Below are 19437 nucleotides of genomic sequence, written 5' to 3' on the forward strand. Positions count from 1 at the left end.
ATACTAAAAACAAAATAATTTTTTTTTAATGTAAAGGGAAGATGATAAGGCCCTGGGGAATGCATAGACATCCCCAATTAGCCTTACTCTGCCTACCAGGCTGCAGAGGGGAGCCGCAGGACTGTCCCCTGGGACAGGCGAGAGCTGCCTCACTTCTAAATAGAGCCAGGCCTGCAGACTGAATCCCACTGAGATGCCTCCCAAGTCTGGGGCTCTAGTGGTAGCAGGAGGAAGGTATGGGGTGGTGAAGAGGCACTGGCCTGGTTGGGCCCTTTTCTGGGTTGTTAGTATCATCAGTAACGTAACACAGGTATCTGGCACATGGTAGGAGCTTTTTACTTGAGGGACTCTTCCTGAATTCGTGGCCCACACCACATGGCACGTGGCTGGCCTCTGGAGTTAGAACGTTTGGTGCCAGGGCCAACCTCACAGGGGTGGACTCGCCTTCCCCAAGGGGGCTTAGATTCCTAGGTTGTGTTGCACAGGACATTGGAGGCACGAGATGCCTTCAGGGGCCATTTGCAGGCTGAGCTGAGATGTGAGCCCAGGCCTAGCTCCTGCTGACACCTCTGCTCTTTCCTCCCCACACAGCAGGCAGGGCACCCCGCAGTCTGGCCTTGCCCTAAGGGCTCTGCTCCCTCAGGAGTTCCCCTCTCCAGGCATGCCAGCTCCTCCTCAGTCTCCGCAACATGTCCTTCCCAGGCTTCTGTCTGGGCCTTTCCTTTCAGAGGTAGGTGCTGCGATGTGAGTGCGAGGCTCCCTGCTCCCTCCGCACATCGTGGGTGGAGTCCAGCCTCTAACATTCCTGAGCAAAGACCTTCATCTCTCTGAGCCTCAATCTTCTCATGTGGAAAACAGAGACAATAGCCACCCCAAGGAAATATGATCGAGCAGGACAAAAAGCATTACAAGTTCAAAAAACTATGCAAGACTGTATATATTTTTAAAAATTCGATTCCAGTTCATCCTCCAGGAACCTATTTAAATCGTGCCTCTACTGAAAAGTGTCTCTGGCCTGGGGAAGAAGAGATGGAAGACAGGCCTTTCCTCGTTCTCCCCATGACTGCTGGGGCAGCTCTTCTGGCCCCCCAGACACTGCCTGGCATTGCATTTCTTTACCATGGATGCCTGCCTTCATTTCCCCAACTGTACCAGGAACCACTTGAGGGCAGGACCGCATCCTAATCTGCATCTGGCTTCTTCTGGGCTCCCAGCACTGAGCCTTCAGTCAAGCAGGCACTCAGTAAATACCTGACTGCTTCCTGGAAGAACCTCCCAGGAGAGGACAGGGCACTCACTGTACAGAGACAGCAGGACCGGACGGCGGTCGGCACGGTTGGCACAGTGGTGGTGAGCCAGCTCCATCTCCAGAAGAGGTGGACTCCCCATCAGGCAGGCGCCTCCTCACAGCCTCCTCCTGCTTCAAGGACACTCAAGTGGGACAAGCCAGGCTGCTGGTGGAGCCAGGGACAGACTAATGGGGGAGGGGCTGTCAGAGGCTGCTTGTCACAGACATGGGGTGATGGGCCCTGGGCGGGTGGTGGTAGGTGGGAGGGATGATGCACTGCTCACAGAGAGCCTGCTCTTCTTTCAAATCCAAGGCCAAGCCAGAGGAACAGGTTCTTCCTTTGTTTGGCAAACTCCCTCCAGGGCCCGGACAAGGAGAAAGGTGGCCTCAAGGCCAGGGGAGGCCATTCCTTCTCTGTGAAGGAAGAGGTGGAGGTATCACAGGACCACCTCAAAGCGTGGGTGAGCCTGTGGCACCAAGGGAGGCCCTTTGCCTTGGTCTCCCTCCTGGGCTGCCACCAAGGACACCAGTAGGGATAACACAGACCAGGCTGGGAACTGACAGCTGGGGGATGGAGGGTTTCCTGGGATTGTTTGTGCGTGCCCCATTGATTTTAATTAACTACCTCCTTTGGGCTCGCAGACAGACAGGAGGCACTGGGTAATGAAGACGAATCAATCAATAGTGATGTGGTCACCAGCACTGAAATCCTGTAGTCCTGGCTTTGCTGGAGGAGCTCCAGATAGAATGAGAGGTGGGTGGATAGAAGACAAGAACAGCTTCCTCCAGAGAGAACCGGATACTCTCAAGGGGAGGCAGAGAGTGTTCAGGGAGAAGGGAAGTCAGGGAAGTGCATGTTTCCTGCCTTTGCTGGGATGCAGAATGTGCCTTGGTTCTGTCCTTGACCACAGCTCTCTCTCTGTCTCCTTCTGCCTCTGTGGGTCTTTGGGCCTTCATCTTTTAGTTGGTCTCTTGGTGCCTCTTTTAAGGCTGATGTTTTAAAAAGCCCCTCTCTGCCTTTGCTTTCCCTCATTCTGCCTTGTATGTCTGGTGTGTCTTTGTGTTCTGGGGCTTCCTGGTTTTCTCTTGGTTCCTCTTTCTGCTTTCAATCAGGTTCTCTCTCTCCTGTCTCATCTCTTGGCATCTCCACTCATCTGTCTCTGGGTCTCTCTCTCTCTCTCCTCAGGCCTCACTGAGGAGAGAGAGAGAGAGTCCATTCCTTAAGGGTCTAGCCTTCCTGGCCTCTGGGTTCATCCTTCCGGCTCCTGCACCTAAGCAGAGACTCAGAGCCTAGGGGTTGGGGTGGGCTGCTGGATCTACCTGGACCCTGGGTGGACCCAGAGACAAGTGAGGCAGGAGAGGCCTGGCCTCCTGTCCTGCATGGAGATCTGGGCTCGGCCAGACTCTCTTCTCCTTGCTGTGGTTGCCAGGTCAGCAGTGGGGAATCAGCTCAGCCTGTGTGCCAGGCCAGCCTTCACCTATGATGGACAGAAGACCCCAGGAGACAGCTGCGGAGGAACGGAGCCAAGTTGGCATGGCTATCTCCTTGGGCTTTACTGGAGTCAGACAGGGCAGGCAGGCCCAGGTTTATTCACTTCAGCTAGGCCCCTGAAGGCTGAGAAATCTAGAGTGGGTAGGATGGGGTTATAGGTTCCCACAGTGAGACAGGTGAATAGCTGGAGAGGGTGCGCACCGCACAGGGTTGGAGCCCAGCCCTGCCTGGCCCCTGGAGGCTGTGACAGGAACTCTGTGCACATCTACTGAACCAAAGCCAGAGGCTGGCTGGAAGCCCTGCTTCCCTGTGTCCATTCAGATGGGGTGGGAGTGGGGACAAAGAGGCCTAAGACCTTGCCTTGCACTTGGAATTGGCTAATCAACTGAGGTTATTACTGGCTTGGACAAATCAGAATGGACAGCCATGCCCCCGACCTCTGTGGTGTGGCTAACGAGGGCCTTCTGCTCTTGGGGAATCAATCCCCAAGCCAGTGAGGATGCCCAGGATAAGCAGGAGGGCTTCTGGGGCAGGAGTGCAGTGCAGCCGAGGTGCTTCTGTTCTGAGGGTGGCCCTCCCATTCCCAAACACTGGCATTGGGCTCGTGTTTGGCTTCACCAAGGGCTCTGAAGGTCAAGACAAATTAGTATGCATGGGTTTTTCTTTCAAAATACAGCCACATAAGAGATGGCCAAGCCTCTACTTCCCTGGGATTTAGGGAAAGGACAGAGTTTCCTGAACACTGAGGGGATCCCTCTGTCCACACTGAGATCACCTCTCCATGCCCTACTATGCAATGGGACAAGAGTAGCTCCCCCCACTGCCCCGCCCCAGTTATCCGGGGATTCCATGAAACAAGGAGTGCACAGAGCCTGGCACAGGCTGCAGTGAGCAACCATGCAATCCTTGGCAGCTACAGTTGTTGCTGATTTTATTTGGCCACTCAGCACTGAGGCCTGAGGCTGCCTCTTTCACCTGCACAGACCTAAGGGAAACAGCACCCGGGCCCTCAGAGCGTGGAGAAATGGTGGCCGCGTGAGAAGACTGCCAACTGCCTGACTATGGGTGTTTGCCCTGGTGTGGTCCACAGGGGTTTGGGCAACCTAGCACCATCCCCATCACCTTCTCCTGCTCATGGAGAAGGATAACATTCAGTTCCCCAAATGGCTGGTGGGAGCCCCAGACAGCGCTGTCTCTGACTCTTCTTTATTTACCTTCTGGACCCAAACAGCAGACCTACACCATGCAGACCTGAGCCAGGGGGTGTCTGGGGTTCTGTGAGGGACCCACAATGCCTTCTCAGATGGCTAGAAGCCTCTCCCGCCCTCCTCTCTAAACCTCCTGGCTCGTGTGTGTGTGTGTGGTGTGTTTAGTGGTTTCTATTAACTTTATATATAAAAAACTACCAGGTACTTCCACCACCCTAGGACTCCAGAAGCCATGCAAGGAGTAAAATGGACACGACAGAGAAGGCCATGATTAAGTGAGTGACATGATCCCGGGGACAGAACTTTGAAAGGAAGATTCAGTCAGTTGATAGACACTTAGTGAGCACTTACCACAAGCACCATGCACAGGTGTGGTGGGGGTGGCACGAGGTACTCGGGGGTCTGAGGGGCTCCACTGGCAGTACACACTAGGGACTGTGTGTGTGTGTGTGTGTGTGTGTGTGTGTGTATGTGTGTACACGCGTACCCACGTGTATGCACAGAGGGCAGGGTCAGTGCTGAAAGGAGGCTGATCTCTGCAAGACGGGCAGCCTTAGTGTACGATCTGCAAGCTACCTCACCACCTGCCAGAAATTTCTCCAGAAAGTTTCCTTCCCTTGGATTTGGAACCGTAAGATATGAAAGCTGGAAGAGAACAGACTCTGTCCTGGCTCCCTGGTCTCCATCCTACTCTTGGGGCAACCAGAGTCCAGAGAGAAGGAAGGACTTCCAAAAACTCATTTCCCTAGCCTGGGATCAGGACTAGGAGTGGGAATGCACAGATGTGATACGATCAGGCCTGTCCTTGGCTGGTCAAAGGGTCAGTGGGTGACGTGGGCTGGATATGATATTTATTTTGATATACTTATTATGATATTTCTGGATATGAGTAGTGATTTCCACAGAGAAGTGTGTCCACTTTTGTTGCAACAGATACTCCCACTGGTCTAATTCCTATTGTTCCTCTTTTTTTATAAAGATTTTAATTTATTTATTCACGAGAGACACAGAGAGAGAGGCAGAAACATAGGCAGAGGGAGAGCAGACTCCCGGCGGGGAGCCCAATGTGGGACTTGATCCCAGGACCCCAGGATCATGCCCTGAGCCGAAGGCAATGCTCAACCGCTGAGCCACCCAGGTGCCCCTTGCCCCTCCTTTTGTAGGGATGTGGAAACAAGAACTATTTCACTTTCTTCTTAATAACCGTGTAAGGTGGTGATCAGAGTGCCAAGGGACACCAGAGAATGGTGGGGACCACGGTAAACCCAAGACTGCGAGCCCGTGGAGGGGGAAGCTGCTACTTAAGCCTGTTCAATTTGTCCAAGGAGGGGGAAGTATTGGCAGACATTCTGATTTTCAAAAAAGTAGCCAGAATTCCATAATTTTTTAGTAAGAATTCTCCATGTTTAAAAAAGTTGTCAGTGAATGTAAAGCAGTGAGCCAGATCGAGTCACTGCTCCACCAGTTTGCAACCGCTAACACCAGCAAATGTCTAACCCTTGGAGGACAGATGGCATCCCACCTCCCAACCTGGAAGCCTTCCTGCTCTGATGTCCTCTGCTTCTTTCTCCAAGCCTCAGCCAGCCTGGCCCCCCTGCACAAACATACCCTCCCAGCTGCTCCAAAGGCTGCAGGGAGTTCACATGCCATTTTTGGGCCAATGTGACAGAAATGGCAAGTCCAGAGTCTGCTGGGGAAACGTTGGGGGAGGGGGTGTTGAGTCGTGGGTGGGAGAGGGCAGCTGAGCACTCGGAGTAGCTTCCAAAATGCTAATTTCTTAGGAACAGAAGAAGAAGGAAGGTGGCATAGCAACAGCTGGCTCTGGGCAGTGAGCAATCCTGTATGAAAATAAAACATTTTACAATCTACAACCGTGGCTCATTAAGAATGAATGGATCTACTGGTATAAATAGCACGCTGCGTTAAGAAGTCAGGAAACAGCATATGGGTTTGATGGAAAAACGGCTGCCACCGAACTGCTGATTAGCTCAGTTGGCTGCAGCTCTGCACTACCGAGACAGAGGTCTCTGGTCCCAAGCTTTCAGGAGCCATGTGGACTTCTCTATCTTGTATCCCCATCTCTCCAGCCCTGATCACAGTATGGGGGCTAACTCTGGGCACACAGTAACAAATCCATATTGAATTTCTCTCAGTATCTAAAGCATAGCATCCTCACTATCATAGCCCGTCTCTTCTCGAATGCTCCCAAAGACAGGGAACTCACTACCATATCAGATACAAGATACCCAATTCTGTGACTCAGCGGCTACTGAGCAAGATATGCGAATTCCTTCCTATGCTGTCCCAGCCTGCTTTCAGGGAAAGTAGCCCTAACTAGCCATGCCATCTATTATATCTGATAGGACACAAGCTATATGCAAAAAGGACAGCCTGAGTAGGAATGAGTTGGGCCTATCACCTCCTCCTTGAGTGCAGATGTGGGGTTCCGAGGAGAGCAGGCCAGAGGAAGGGCATATGCAGATGTGAGACTGAAGATGGAGCTGATCTAAGAGTTCCCTGAGAAGCAGAAGTGGCCGCTGCCATACTCCTCTCCACCACAGGGCTTGCAAGCCTTATCTCCTTCCCTGCTCTGGAAGACCTCCCCGAGTGCCTGGCACTGATCCCTCTACTTGAGCTGGCCTCGGTGGTCTCTGTTCCTGGCAACCAAATATCCTCTTGCCAAGTCTGAATGGGGACAGCCAGTGTTCGTGGTGATTTGGGCAATAGCCTAGTCGGTGTTAAATTCGGGGGGCTGGGGGGAACAGGCTGGGATTCAGAGGCTTCTTGGCCGCAGCCTCTAGGACAGCTTCCCCCTCCTCATCCATCCTGAAGCTGCCCCCACGGGCTGGCTGAGCACCTACAGAACTCCAGCTGTGCCAACATGGCACCCAAGGAACGTGGTGGCATAGGGGTAGGTGGGCCAGCCGGGTTCTTCAGGAAGGCTGGCCCAGGGCAAACATGTGTAGCCTGACTTGAACCAGACCGCTCAGCCCAAGCAACCCTAAAGCTTGCTTTTCTGGACTGCAAACAGAACTGCAGCTGAGGATTTTTAAAAAATTGCTTAAAATGTAGTGAACCAATGAAGCGATAATGAAACCCCTCTATTTTTCTCAAAACGATCCAACTGGAACAAATCCAAAACCTTGAAGTATTTTTCTGGAACAGACCTTGAAAGTCAACTGGTGTGTAAATCTGTTCAAATCCAGGAAGCCCCTGCTCTGCTCATGGGCTGCCAGAGGGCGGGAGGTGGGGGAGGGCGTCCCTGCAGAGGGACAGTGATACAGCCTCATGGAGATGGGATGGGAAAGTGCACTTGCTCCATGGCCATGGGAGCTTTAGAGGTCTGCTTTTGCCTCAGCCAGGGGCCTTTTGGCCTACCATGGTTTCTTTTTTTTTTTTTTTAATTTTTATTTATTTATGATAGTCACACAGAGAGAGAGAGAGAGGCAGAGACTCAGGCAGAGGGAGAAGCAGGCTCCATGCACCGGGAGCCTGATGTGGGATTCGATCCCGGGTCTCCAGGATCGCGCCCTGGGCCAAAGGCAGGCGCCAAACCGCTGCGCCACCCAGGGATCCCCCTACCATGGTTTCTTATCCATCTTGGAGGAGATGGAGTGGGAGGAAATGGGTATTTGTACCCTGTGGGTAGGGCTTTATGGGGTCTAGGGTGGAAGGCAAAATGAAAGGGCCTCCCTAATCCGGCCAGGCCACAGGGCAGTGATGAAGGCTTTAGACAAGGGGTCCCCTCCCACCTGCCCAGCCCCAGGCTCCCAGGGAGAGGCTAACACAGCAAAGCTTCCCAAGCCAGGGTCACTCATCTCTCTGGTTCCCATCTGAGAAAAGTATACAGATCCTAGGAAGCCCTGTGAACAGTATATGGACTCTAGACTCAGGGCTTCAGGCCTCTAATTTCAGGAGCTCAGACCCACTTGGGTAGGTTGGGGCAGACCAATCACAGAGCAGATCCAGAGTAATGTTGCCTCTAGTCAGAGGTGGAGGCTGAAGAAAATAAGAAGCCCCATCATGTTAAGGATCTTTGCCACTGGAGAGAGAGAAGCACAAAATCCTATCTGAGAATAATGACTTCAGTCAGATAAATTCAGCTCTCTCTCTGTCTTTTTTTTTTTTTTAAGATTTTATTTGCTCATGAGAGACCCAGAGAGAGAGAGAGAGAGAGAGGCAGAGACACAGGCAGAGGGAGAAGCAGGCCTCCTGTGGGGACCCTGAGCTGGGACTTGATCCGGTGACTCCTGGATCACATCCTGAGCCAAAGGCAGATAGATGCTCAATCACTGAGCCACCCAGGTGTCCGTCTCTCTAGCTCTTATAGGGAATTAGGCTCATCCAGTGTCCAGTACCAGCCCCTCCCCATTGCCTCCTTCTATTATAATGCAAGGCTGCAGAAGTGGAAGGCTTGATTTTTCAGGCTCCCCTTTTAACTTTCTTCCATTTATAATGATGGCTGGAACTGCAGCAACCATCTTGTGACCATGAGGGAAAGGGCATTACGGAGCTGCTGAACCAAAGTTGTGGGCGCCTTCTCTAAACTTTCTAACATATGACCAGAAAAGTAATCTGATTAATATGGTACCCACCACCACTACTGCCAGCAAATACCTCTGTACATAGCCCAAAGGTGGGAATCCAGCTCAAAGGAAAGAAGTTTGCTGAAGAAGTGGGCCGAGCTCTATAGCAATAAAGACCCAAGAACCCACAGTACTGGTTCTACATTTTACACCTTTTATTTCACAGGGGAACAATGAGACCCACGAGTGTGCAAAAGCTGGCTTTGGTCATTGTTGCCATACACTTGGAGCAATGATCTGCCACTGAAAAGTAGTATGTAACACACACACTCCATTTAGACTGATCAAGTGGGAGGGTGGACCTCTCCCAGAAGCATGCAGGTCACCCCAGGGCCACTCAGGTCACACTGTTCCCTACCCCATTCTGGGGAAAGAACGAATGACCTGGTATAAGCAAGCTTGCAGAGGGCTCACTGAGGGGTCTACAGGCAAATGCTTGCCCCACAGGAATACCCACTGTCCAGAAGAGGAAGAGAGTAGCAAACTCAGGTAGTCAGCCAGTCTGTCCCGCAGGTGCTAGAGTGTCACCAGCTCTCTTTGAGATAACACAGCAGAAAAAAATAGTTTGGATATTTCTCTAATGCATTCTTTGTCTTTTTTTTTTTAAAGATATTATTTATTTATTCATGAGAGACACAGAGGGAGAGGCAGAGACATAGGCAGAGGGAGAAGCAGGCTCTATGCAGGGAGCCTGATGTGGGACTCGATTCCAGGACCCCAGGATCACAACCTGAGCCAAAGATAGATGCTCCACCACTGAGCCATCCAGATGCCCTAAAAAACATTTAGGTTTTTATTTTTATTTATTTTTATTTTTTATTTTTTATTTAAAGAGAGGTAGGGGTAGGGAGGGGCAGAGGGAAAAAGAATCTTAGGCAGGCTCCATCTCAGGACCCTGAGATAGTAACCTGAGCTGGCAGCAAAAGTCGGATGCTCAACCAACTGAGCTACCCAGGTGCCCTTAACATTTAGATCTTTAATCTATCTGCAGTGTGTTTCTGAATACACATGGAATGGGGTGGAAATCTAATTATGCTAATTCTGGTTGTTACATAAACCTGTTATTTTCTCACTGAATTGAAAAACTACCTATGTTCAGCTTCCATACATCCTTAGGTCTATTACTTCTCTATTCTGTTCTACTTCTCTATTCTATTCACTTATTCTATAAATAAATATTCTATTTATTCTGGTGCCAATACTATACTATTTCTATTGATTATAGTCACTTTATAGTAACCCTTATCATTTGGTCAGGCAGCTCCTTCTACTATCTTGCCACACTTAAAAAAAAACAAGCAAACCATTTTGTTAAATTGAAATATAACTCATATACCATAAACTTCACTCTTTGAAAGTGTATGATTCTGTGGTTTTTTAGTATGTTTGTTGAGTCGTGCAACTATCGGCACTATCCAGGTTCCAGAACATCTTTGTCACATGTTCTCTGTACCCATTAGCAATTGCTCCCCTGACCCCTGCTTCCCTGGCCCTGGCAATCCGGAATCTACTTTCTGTCTCCGCGGATTTGGCTGTTCTGAACATTTCGTAGAATTGGAGTAATGCGTTGTATGACCTTTGTCTCTGGCATCTTTCACTTAGCATAGAGTGTGCACATTGTAGCCTATGTCTGTAGTTCAATTCCTTTTTAAGGCTGAATAATATTCCACTGCATGATTATGCCACATTTTGTTTATCTAGTGGATAAAAGAAACTTTTGAATCCATTCCTTCCTAAAACCTCCACTGGCAATCAGACAGGAATTATTACACTTATTAATTTGAAGGAACCAAGATCTTTGCCTCTCTGTTTGTGTCTTACTTTTGGTCCTTTGATAAGACTCTATATAATTTTCTTCAAGTTAGACCTCTAATTGTCTTTTTTTTTTTCTAATTGTCTTTTCAATTTCACTTCTAGGCATCATTTTTGTTGCAAAGATGAGTGAATTTTCCCATTGCTCCTTCTAAATTGTCAGCATAGAGTAAAACTACTGTCTTTTTTTGGGGGGGGGGGTATAAACTACCGGTTTACTTTGTATCCTGTCAGTTCCCAAACTGTCTTATTAAACCCACTAGGTTGTTTTAGTAGGTTCTCTTGGGTTTTCTTAGTATGCAACCACATCATCTGCAAATAAGATCATTTCTTCTTTTTTCAACAGCAACAGATTATTTCCTTGCCTTATTATATTAGTTAAAGACTATGAAACACTGTCAAGTGATGGTGGTGATGGGGTGGGGATTTGCATCTCAATAGAACATGGCTTCAGTTCTTTACCAATGAATATAATACTTGGTGTTAGATTCTTTTCTTCTTTGGTAATTTTATCATGTTATTTAATTTCCTTTTATTCTTATATTAATTTTTTAAATTTAGCATATACTTCTTTAATCTTGGAGAGGAAGACATTTAGAATTAAGACAGGAAACCTAGAAACCACAAAACCAACAAAAGACACACTTGACTTCACAAAAATGAAAAGGAACAGGTTTTGAATGGCCAAATACTATGAGTAAAGACTAAGGTCAAACAAAATGGGAAGTCAAGGAGGAAAGCATTGTTAGCCATTTACCATCCCTAACACAAGAGCAGCACTGACAAATTAATATGAGAAAATAAACCACTTAATAAAAAATGAGGAATGGATTAAAACAGGTAATTTTTAGTATCTGTGCTACCAAAGCAAGCACCAAGATTTATTCATTTGAGAGAGAGAGAGAGAGAGAGAGAAAGAGAGAGAGAACACACACAAGCAGGAGGGAGGGGCAGGAGAGAGAGAATCTCCAGCAGACTCCCTGCTGACTTGGAGCCTGCCATGGGGCTCGAGCTCAGAACCCTGAGATCATGACCTAAGCCGAAATCAAGAATCAGATACTCAACCAACTGAGCCACCCAGCCACCTCAAATGTGTATGAAAATTTGAAACACACATCCCATTTTTGGAAACCCACCCCATGGAAATAAAAGCATCATATACACTTAAAGACTTCTCAGTATTGCCTGCATCAGTGAAAAGCCAGAAACAATTTGAAATGTCCATCAATAGATGAATAATTAAATCATAATACATGGTAACATGAAAAAGAATAAAGTAAAATATCTATTAATTTGGAGGGATGTTCACGATGTTCTTTTAAGTGAAAAAAGTAACATGCAGAGTTATAGGTAAGAGCCTATTTTTGTTGTTAAAAGCAATAAAACAAAGAACCAATCCTACATAAAGTGTTTGTAGGAATAGGGACAAAGGGGTTGGGGATGACAGCAAGCAGAAGAGATTTTAAATTTTCATACATTTTTGAATTGCTTAACTTGTTAAAATATATTATGTATACTTATGTAATTAAAAATCAACATGGAGCACCTGGGTGGCTCAGTCTGTTAAGCGGCTCTTTGATTTCAGCTCCAGTCATGATCTTGGGGTTGTGGGATTGAGCCTCACATTGGGTTCCGCACCCAGTGTGGAGTCTGCTTGAGATTTTCTCCCTCCCTCTGCCTCTGTCCCTCCCCCCTACTCACACTCTAAAATCAATCAATCTATCTTTTTAAAAAATTAGTACAAAAAATTTAAAGGAGAAAAAAAAGGAACCTGCCTCAAAAACATCAATATATATTACCTGATTGACCTATGGCCTGAAAAGTTCATGGCTTATATGTGTTGATTATTCTTCCTCTTGTAACAGGGCACGAGAAAGAAAGTAGGGTGGGGTGGACTGGGGAAGAAGCTGGAAGTCACAGGTGTACGAGTGCAAGGGCAGAGAGAGAGAGAGAGAGAGGGAGAGGGAGAATGAAAGAGTGAGAGAGGAAGGGAAGAACAGGGGCAGGGGAAGAAGAGAGCAGCTTTTTTTTTTTTTTTTTTAATTTATTTGAGAGAGGAAGAAAGAGAGAGAACACACAAGCAAGGGTGGGGAGGGGCAGAGGGAGAGGGAGAAACAGGCTCTCCACTGAGCAGGGAACCTGATGTCGGGCTAGATCCCAGGACCCTGAGATCATGACCTGAGCAGATGCTAAATCCACTGAGCCACTCAGGCACCCGCAGGAGCAGCTTTCTCCCTGGGAAGCAGGGACTGTGGGGCAGGAGAGGGATGATGACCCTAGGGTTCCCAGAGGCAGAGCCTGGGAGTGGGGGTGGTTTGAATAGTCTTCAAGGGTCTCTTGGGGCTGCCCAGAACAGAACTCTGATCCAGGGGAGCCTGCAGGCCCTAAGGAAAATCCTTCTACAGTTTTTCAAATATCTTAGCAGAGAGTGGGTGGTTCATCCATTCCTTCATCCACTCATTGACCTAAGAAGCATCTGTCCCATGCACCTCCCATGCTAGGTGGTAAGAAATTGGCCTATTCAGGACAGACAGGGCCCTGCTCATAGGCAGCTTCCAGGGTGGTGGGGGTCCACACCCCAATGCAGATCACTGTATTTCCTCCCGGCCCTGAGCTCAGTTTGGGCTGGGCTTACCCGACAGACCCTAATCTGGACCACAAACTACAGCTTTGACCCCAGCCAGCTGCCAGGCACCCAGGCATCATGGTGGGGCGGGGGAGGGGAAGCCACTCTTGGAGCCAGAAAAATGCTTATTGGCTCCCCAGCTGTCAGTGGTCTGGGAAGGCCCAGGGGTGCCCCCACGCCAGCCTCCCAAGGCTGCCAGCTGAGGGCTGTCTGCTGTCAGGAGTCTGACAGCCTGGAGACCAGCTTGAAAAGGAATTGGGGCTGAGGCAGCAGCCCCCCCAGCTTGGGAGACTTCCCAGACAGGCCAGGCCAACATTTCCCTTGTGGCTGCCACAGACTTGACCTCTAGGTCATGTACACCACCAGAAAGCCACAGAAGGGCTTGCATGGGGCTGCCCTCCCTAACCCCCAGGCCCAGGACCAGCTATAAGGAAGGCTATAAGGATGGTTCCAGTTGGCCTAGGGCCTCTAGTCCCCTACAGGTGTCCAGTAGCCACCTGAATGCCTCTGTGAGTACATGGCCATGTCTGCAATGGCCAGGGGACCCCAACTCAATTGGAAAGCACAGATCTGGGCAGCCCGGGCGGCTCAGCAGTTTAGTGCCACCTTCAGCCCAGGGCCTGATCCTGGAGACCCGGGAGTCCCACGTCGGGTTCCCTGCATGGGGCCTGCTTCTCCCTCTGCCTGTGTCTCTGCCTCTCTCTCTGTGTGTGTGTCTCTCATGAATAAATAAATAAATAAAATAAAATCTTAAAAAAAAAAAAAAAAAAAGGAAAGCACAGATCCTGGCTTCCACATAGGCCAATCAGAGGACCACAGGATCAGGCGTGGAAGCTGTTCAGGAGCAGTTGGCTTGTTAGTGGCCCCCTCCTTGCAAATGCCTGGTGCTCTGGTTCCCTGGTTCCTGTGGCTTAGAATCTCTTGGCTTTCCTCCTCCCTCCTCAGCAATGCCTCCTACTTTGTCTCCTCTGCCAGCTCCGATTCTTCCTTCCTCTCCTCTTGACTGTGGGTTTCTTTGAGTTCAGGTACCCCCATGCACCCCCAGTGTGTCCCATTTCTGGGTGTGTGCAGACGCTCCCTGGGCCTCCCCAACCAGCCTGGGGCCAGCAGCCCTCACCTTTCTGCTGTCCACAGGCAAGACACATAGGTCATCCATCTGGGCCACCTCCTCCTGCTTGGCAGGAAAAGGTGGGTGGTCACATAGCTGCAACATGCCGCCGGGCCCTGGACCTGGCAGGAAAGATGCACTGCCTCATGCTCTGGGGTCCTGGAGGCCTCTGACTCAATCTGCAGAAGGAGCTCAAGTTCACAGGGGGACCTCCACATAGCCTAGCCTGGCCACAGTGCAAACTCAGTTAATAAGCCGTGCTGGCTGCAAGCATGTGGGCCGCTGGCCTCCTCGCTCGCATTATTAAAAGGCCATCTGTGCCTGCGTGATCGAGGAGATGGAGGCTCTGCCCTCCCCAGGGGTGTGTCTGTATGTGTGTGTGCATGGATGCGTGCTCTGTGCTGAGTCTGAGCAGACAGGGCCCCCCACCTCAACCCACTTGAAGCCACATTGTTTCCCTAGCTGCAATGTCCCCCCTGAGCCCGAGGGACAAAGATGTGCCCTGACAGGGATGGGGCAGGAGAAAGCCCCAGCTCAAGGGTGGAAATGGGACTGAGTAGAGGAGGGAGCCCCTTCCCCATCAAACCCCATTTCGGGCTCCTCTCCTGGGGGCCAGTCCCAGCAGGGCTTGCTCCTCTGCCTGCCGGCCCAGGGCCCACCCGCACTTGCCCACAGTCCTACAAGGGCTTTGCCGTGGCAGTGATGGCAGGAGAGGCAAACTTATGGGAATAAGAAGTGCAAATGGAGTCCGACAGAATTAGGGAGGAGGGCCCTTTGCAGAAAGAGCCGGGGGATGCTGAGGAGATTTCAGGAGAACAGAGGCCCAGCTGTTAATACCAGTCCTGTCTGAAGGGGCTGCCCTATAGCAGATTTTTACCTTCTACATAGTATCATTTGACAACCTTCAACACTTTATAATAAACACACCTTACTTTTGCAACAAGAGAGGAAAAAAAGCCCAAACGAGATAAAGATAGATGCCAACTCATAATCCAAAGACAGAAATCTCTAAGAGCCCTTCACGTCTGCCTGCCCGCCCCAGCATCAGGTAAGCCGCTTGTCCCTCTGACTGCTCTCTCTCATTAAGGACCCTCAGTCTCTAAGTCTTGGGCTGAAACTTGGACCCTTTAGGACAGAAGGAGCCAGGGCCCAGAGGACAGGACGCTGCCTTTTGGTCTCAGCTCAGCCATACAGGGGCTCAGTAAGTGCCTCCTCTTCTTGGGGCCTCAGGCTACACATTCACAAAACAGGACTTAAATACCTGCCCTGGTCACCTCCGGAGCCTGTTGTGAGATGAGAATTTTAAAAATTAAAATCATGAACATGCAAGCCTCATGCAAGCTGTGGAGGGTCATCTACCACATCAGGAATGCTCCCGCTGGTGGGGCTGAGCTCCCCTTCTGACGGCGGCTGCCCGGGATGCAATCACAGTAGCGTAACCTCCATGAATACCAAAGGGCTCTGGGCATGAAGTCATTTTGCTCATTAGGACCAGGGACTCCAGGAGTCTTCCCTTACTGAGATGCAAGACAAGCACCAAGAAGAGATGGTACAGGCCAACTTTGGAAAGATGCATTTTCATACTCTGCAAAAAACCTTGAGGGAATCACATTTCTGCAAAGATCCATAGTGCTCACAGCATCCCCAGCCCCAAATTAGCGCTTGTTTGTGAAATGGCCTCCAGTGGATCCTCCTGCTTCGAGCAGTCACTGTTCTAAGGCCCCACTGCCCACACAAGGGCACAGGGAGGGACGAAGCACCAGTATGAGCCACCTGGAGGGTATGGCAGACGCTGGCCTGGTGCCCATGGCACTGCCCGGCTAGCGGACAGTTGCTCTCCCAGTAGAGGGGGCCAGAGGGGACTTACCTCTCCCTCGGGCCCATGTGTAGATGCGACTAGTCTCAATGCTTCTGGGCTTTGGCTCGGTGGGCTCCATGGGCAAAGGTCGGAAGTGGGAGTCATCAGCCCGGCCGGGGGTCTTCAGTGGCAGGATGTACTTGGGGAGCCCTTTGTAGAACCAGGCCCCTGACCTCTTCCAGACCTGGCAGGGGTGACATCTGCTTAGAGCAAGGGGTGCAGAGCAGCCTTCCCTGTGCCATGCTCCCACGCACACCCACCCTCCTCCCCTGTTGGAAAGTGCTTAACACTCAGTAGATGCCACTTGCATTCCTCTTGCCGCCCCTTCCCTCAAGGCTCTGGGGCAGAGCGAGCCAGGGCTGGGTGACAGCACAGTACTCAAAGCTGTCCCAGAGAGCTCCCCAGGGATGAGACTATGTCTGGGAAGGCACGGGGCGGGGGGGGGGGGGGCGGGGCAGACCTCTGAGAACCCCAGATTAGAATTCAGAGCAGCACGGAGATAAGACCCCTGAACTCTTAATGCCTACTTCAAGAAACACCAAGTACTCCATAATCTCTTTTCCACTAAAGTAAATATATTCAGGGTATTTAGTAAGATCAGAAGAGTGTGAAGGAATGTGGCCTTCTCAGGGAAGAGCAAGCCTTGGTTTGCTAGAGCAAACAGCCTGGGTTTGAGCCCTGGATCTGTCACCTGGCAGCTGTGAGATTTGGACACATAGCCTTCTGGATCCCTAGTTTCATCATCAGTAGGTGGAATGTAGGAACAGTGCCCGCCTCATAGAGCAGCCATGAGATTTTTTTTTTTTTTAAGATTTTATTTTATTTGAGAGAGAGTGAGAGCCAGAGAAATCACAGGAGGCAGAGGGAGAAGCAGCCTTCCTACTGAGCAGGAACCCCAATGAGGGGCCCAATCTCAGGACTCCAAGATCACGACCTGGGCTGAATGCAGACACTCAACTGACTGAGTCACTCAGGCATCCCAAGGACCAAACTCTTTTTTTTTTTTTTTTGTATCTTTCCTTTTTTTTTTTTTTTTTTTTTTAGATTTTATTTATTTATTCATAAACACAGAGAGAGAGAGAGAGAGAGGCAGAGACATAGGCAGAGGGAGAAGCAGGCTCCATGCAGGGAGCCCGATGTGGGACTCAATCCCAGGTCTCCAGGATCACACCCCAGGCTGCAGGCGGCGCCAAACCGCTCCACCACCGGGGCTGCCCAAGGACCAAACTCTTGAATGAATGTAAGGTCCCATGGCCCAGTGCCAGGCATGAGCAGCCATTTCACAGATGTGATGCTTGTGATTATCATGATCACCCTCTTCCTCTCATCTGACAAACATGGAAGTTTAGCAACTAGTGGACCATGTTCCCTACTCAAAATACAGAATTCATTCATTCATTCATTCAGGAAGGAAGGAAAGAGAGGGGGTAGGGGCAGAAGGAGATAAGAGAGAGAATCTTAAGCAGGTTCCATGCCCAGTGTGGAGCCTACTATGGGGCTTGATCTCACAACCTTGAGATCATGACCTGAGCCGAAATCAAGAGTTGGATGCTTCACCAACTGAGTCACTCAAGCATCCCTCAAAAGAGATAATTTAAAATCAGAAGGCCAGAGGGTACCCTGCTTTTTTCTAGGACAAGTTTTCCTAATCCTCAGTCTTCCTCTGTACATTAATTCTGTGAGATATTAACATGGACTGGACCCCCCCCCCCCACACACACACAAAGGTTTTTGATCATGTACACTTGGGAAGCACTAGGTGGTTAAACCAAGCATTACTGCAGGACTTGTCAGAGCCTTGAATGTGCCAATATACAAAGAGTTCTCCATCAGAGCCAAAAAACACCAAGTGGTGTTTCCCACTTGGAATCTACTCAACAAGTTTTCCTACAGATGCTCAACCCTAGTAATTGGTCTGTGTAGACTCAGCACCTAACTGTGCAGCACCGGAATCACTCAACTATCATGAGTCATCTCTTTATGCTCCAGAGTGCCAGACACAGTGCCACTGAGTCCCAACCCTGTCTCTGGCTTGAAGGGGTTGAATGGCTCATGGAGCCCCCTTTAAAAAATCCTTTCCGGTCCTCTCATGGCCCTCCTATGGGAAGTATTTATTTGAATTGACAGCGTGTATACATGGTCTAAAATTCACAGAGTGCAAAATTAAAGTCTCCTCCCCATTCCCAGAGGCATCCAGTGAGAAATTCTTTGAGGAAGCTCTTATTATCCCCACTTTCCAGATGGGAAAACCGAGGCTCTGACAACTTAAGCAACTCGCCCAAGGCCAGCCCACCATTCTATTGGCCTCTATTCCACACCGGAGGCCCCAGAGTCTCATCCCAGTGTTTACAGAAGCAAAGAAGATGCTCACTAAGTGTGGCTGAGTGGTGAGTAAAGCCTCAGCAGGGCAGACATCACCATGGACTCTAAGTGTCCTGCAGACTGGGTGCCTAGAGAGGAGGGAGCTGCTGTGACTGCCAAGGCCACCCTGTCTTTGCACAGCTGCCACATGGTTTCTGAGAACATGTGCCCAAGCCCATGAAGCCACTGGTGGCCAGTGAGGAGCTCACTTGGCCTCCCTGTGCTGAGCAAAGGTCTGAGCACCTGTCACCCTGAGCGTACCAGCCTCCTGCCCCCCAACATGCACTGGGCCTCAGAGGGAACAAATGAAGCAAGCCTTCAAGAGCCAACTGTATACCTGGGGTATATATGCAATTTTTTTGAAGGATCATGTAGATGCAACCTGTGTTTGCCTCTCTCCTAACTATGTATCACAGCAACTGTTTTGTGTTAATAAGTAATGGTGGTCTCCACTGCCATTATTTAATAGCTTCATTGTTTGGACTTACTAAACTTAATTAAACCAGCCCTCCACTCATAGATATTTAAGTTGCTTCCAGATTACCACTCTTGTTAACAGTGCTGCAACGATCGTCTTAGCACACACATCAGACAGGTGTCAGTTTCGGCCTTAGAAAACACTCCAAGGGGCGGATCTCCCAGGTCAAGAGATGTGTATATTTAGATGATGACATATATCATCAGACCACCCTCCAGGAAGAAAAGTTGAATATCCAGTGAAGTGCTAAGCGTCTTCAAGGTGGGAAGCCCACACTACACTTCCTGGTGGGATCTAGGGTCTGGCCTTGGGGCCCTGCTCAGGAGCAGTTCCCATGGGCTGTTGGGTGTGGGGAAGGTGCTTGTTAGGACCCAAGGCCACCAGAGTTAAGTGCCATAGCAGGGAGGATGGGGACCCCACTGTCACCCCTGGGGCACACTGTCACATGTGCTGTTTGAAGGGGAGTGGGCAGGACAACATCAAGGGTGACTCAATGAGATGTAAACTACATCACTGTTATGTGGCTTTCAGTGGGAGAGACCAAGAAATGCTATAGAGCTGCATTCGGGGGTTCCACAGGGCCAGACACATCACTGATCCTCCTTAAGGCCTCATCTTGG

General features: G+C 49.8%; 1 protein-coding gene across 1 annotated transcript in view; it reads right to left on the bottom strand.

Annotated features, from left to right (window-relative positions):
* Nucleotides 1–19437, bottom strand: part of RPH3AL (rabphilin 3A like (without C2 domains)) — a 101867-nt gene that overhangs the window by 10800 nt on the left and 71630 nt on the right. The window contains 1 exon segment of the mRNA XM_077851829.1: nucleotides 15988–16162. Coding sequence (XP_077707955.1) covers nucleotides 15988–16162 — 175 coding nt within the window.

The sequence above is a fragment of the Canis aureus genome, chromosome 16, assembly GCF_053574225.1.
Source record: "Canis aureus isolate CA01 chromosome 16, VMU_Caureus_v.1.0, whole genome shotgun sequence".
Classification (NCBI taxonomy): Eukaryota; Metazoa; Chordata; class Mammalia; order Carnivora; family Canidae; genus Canis; species Canis aureus.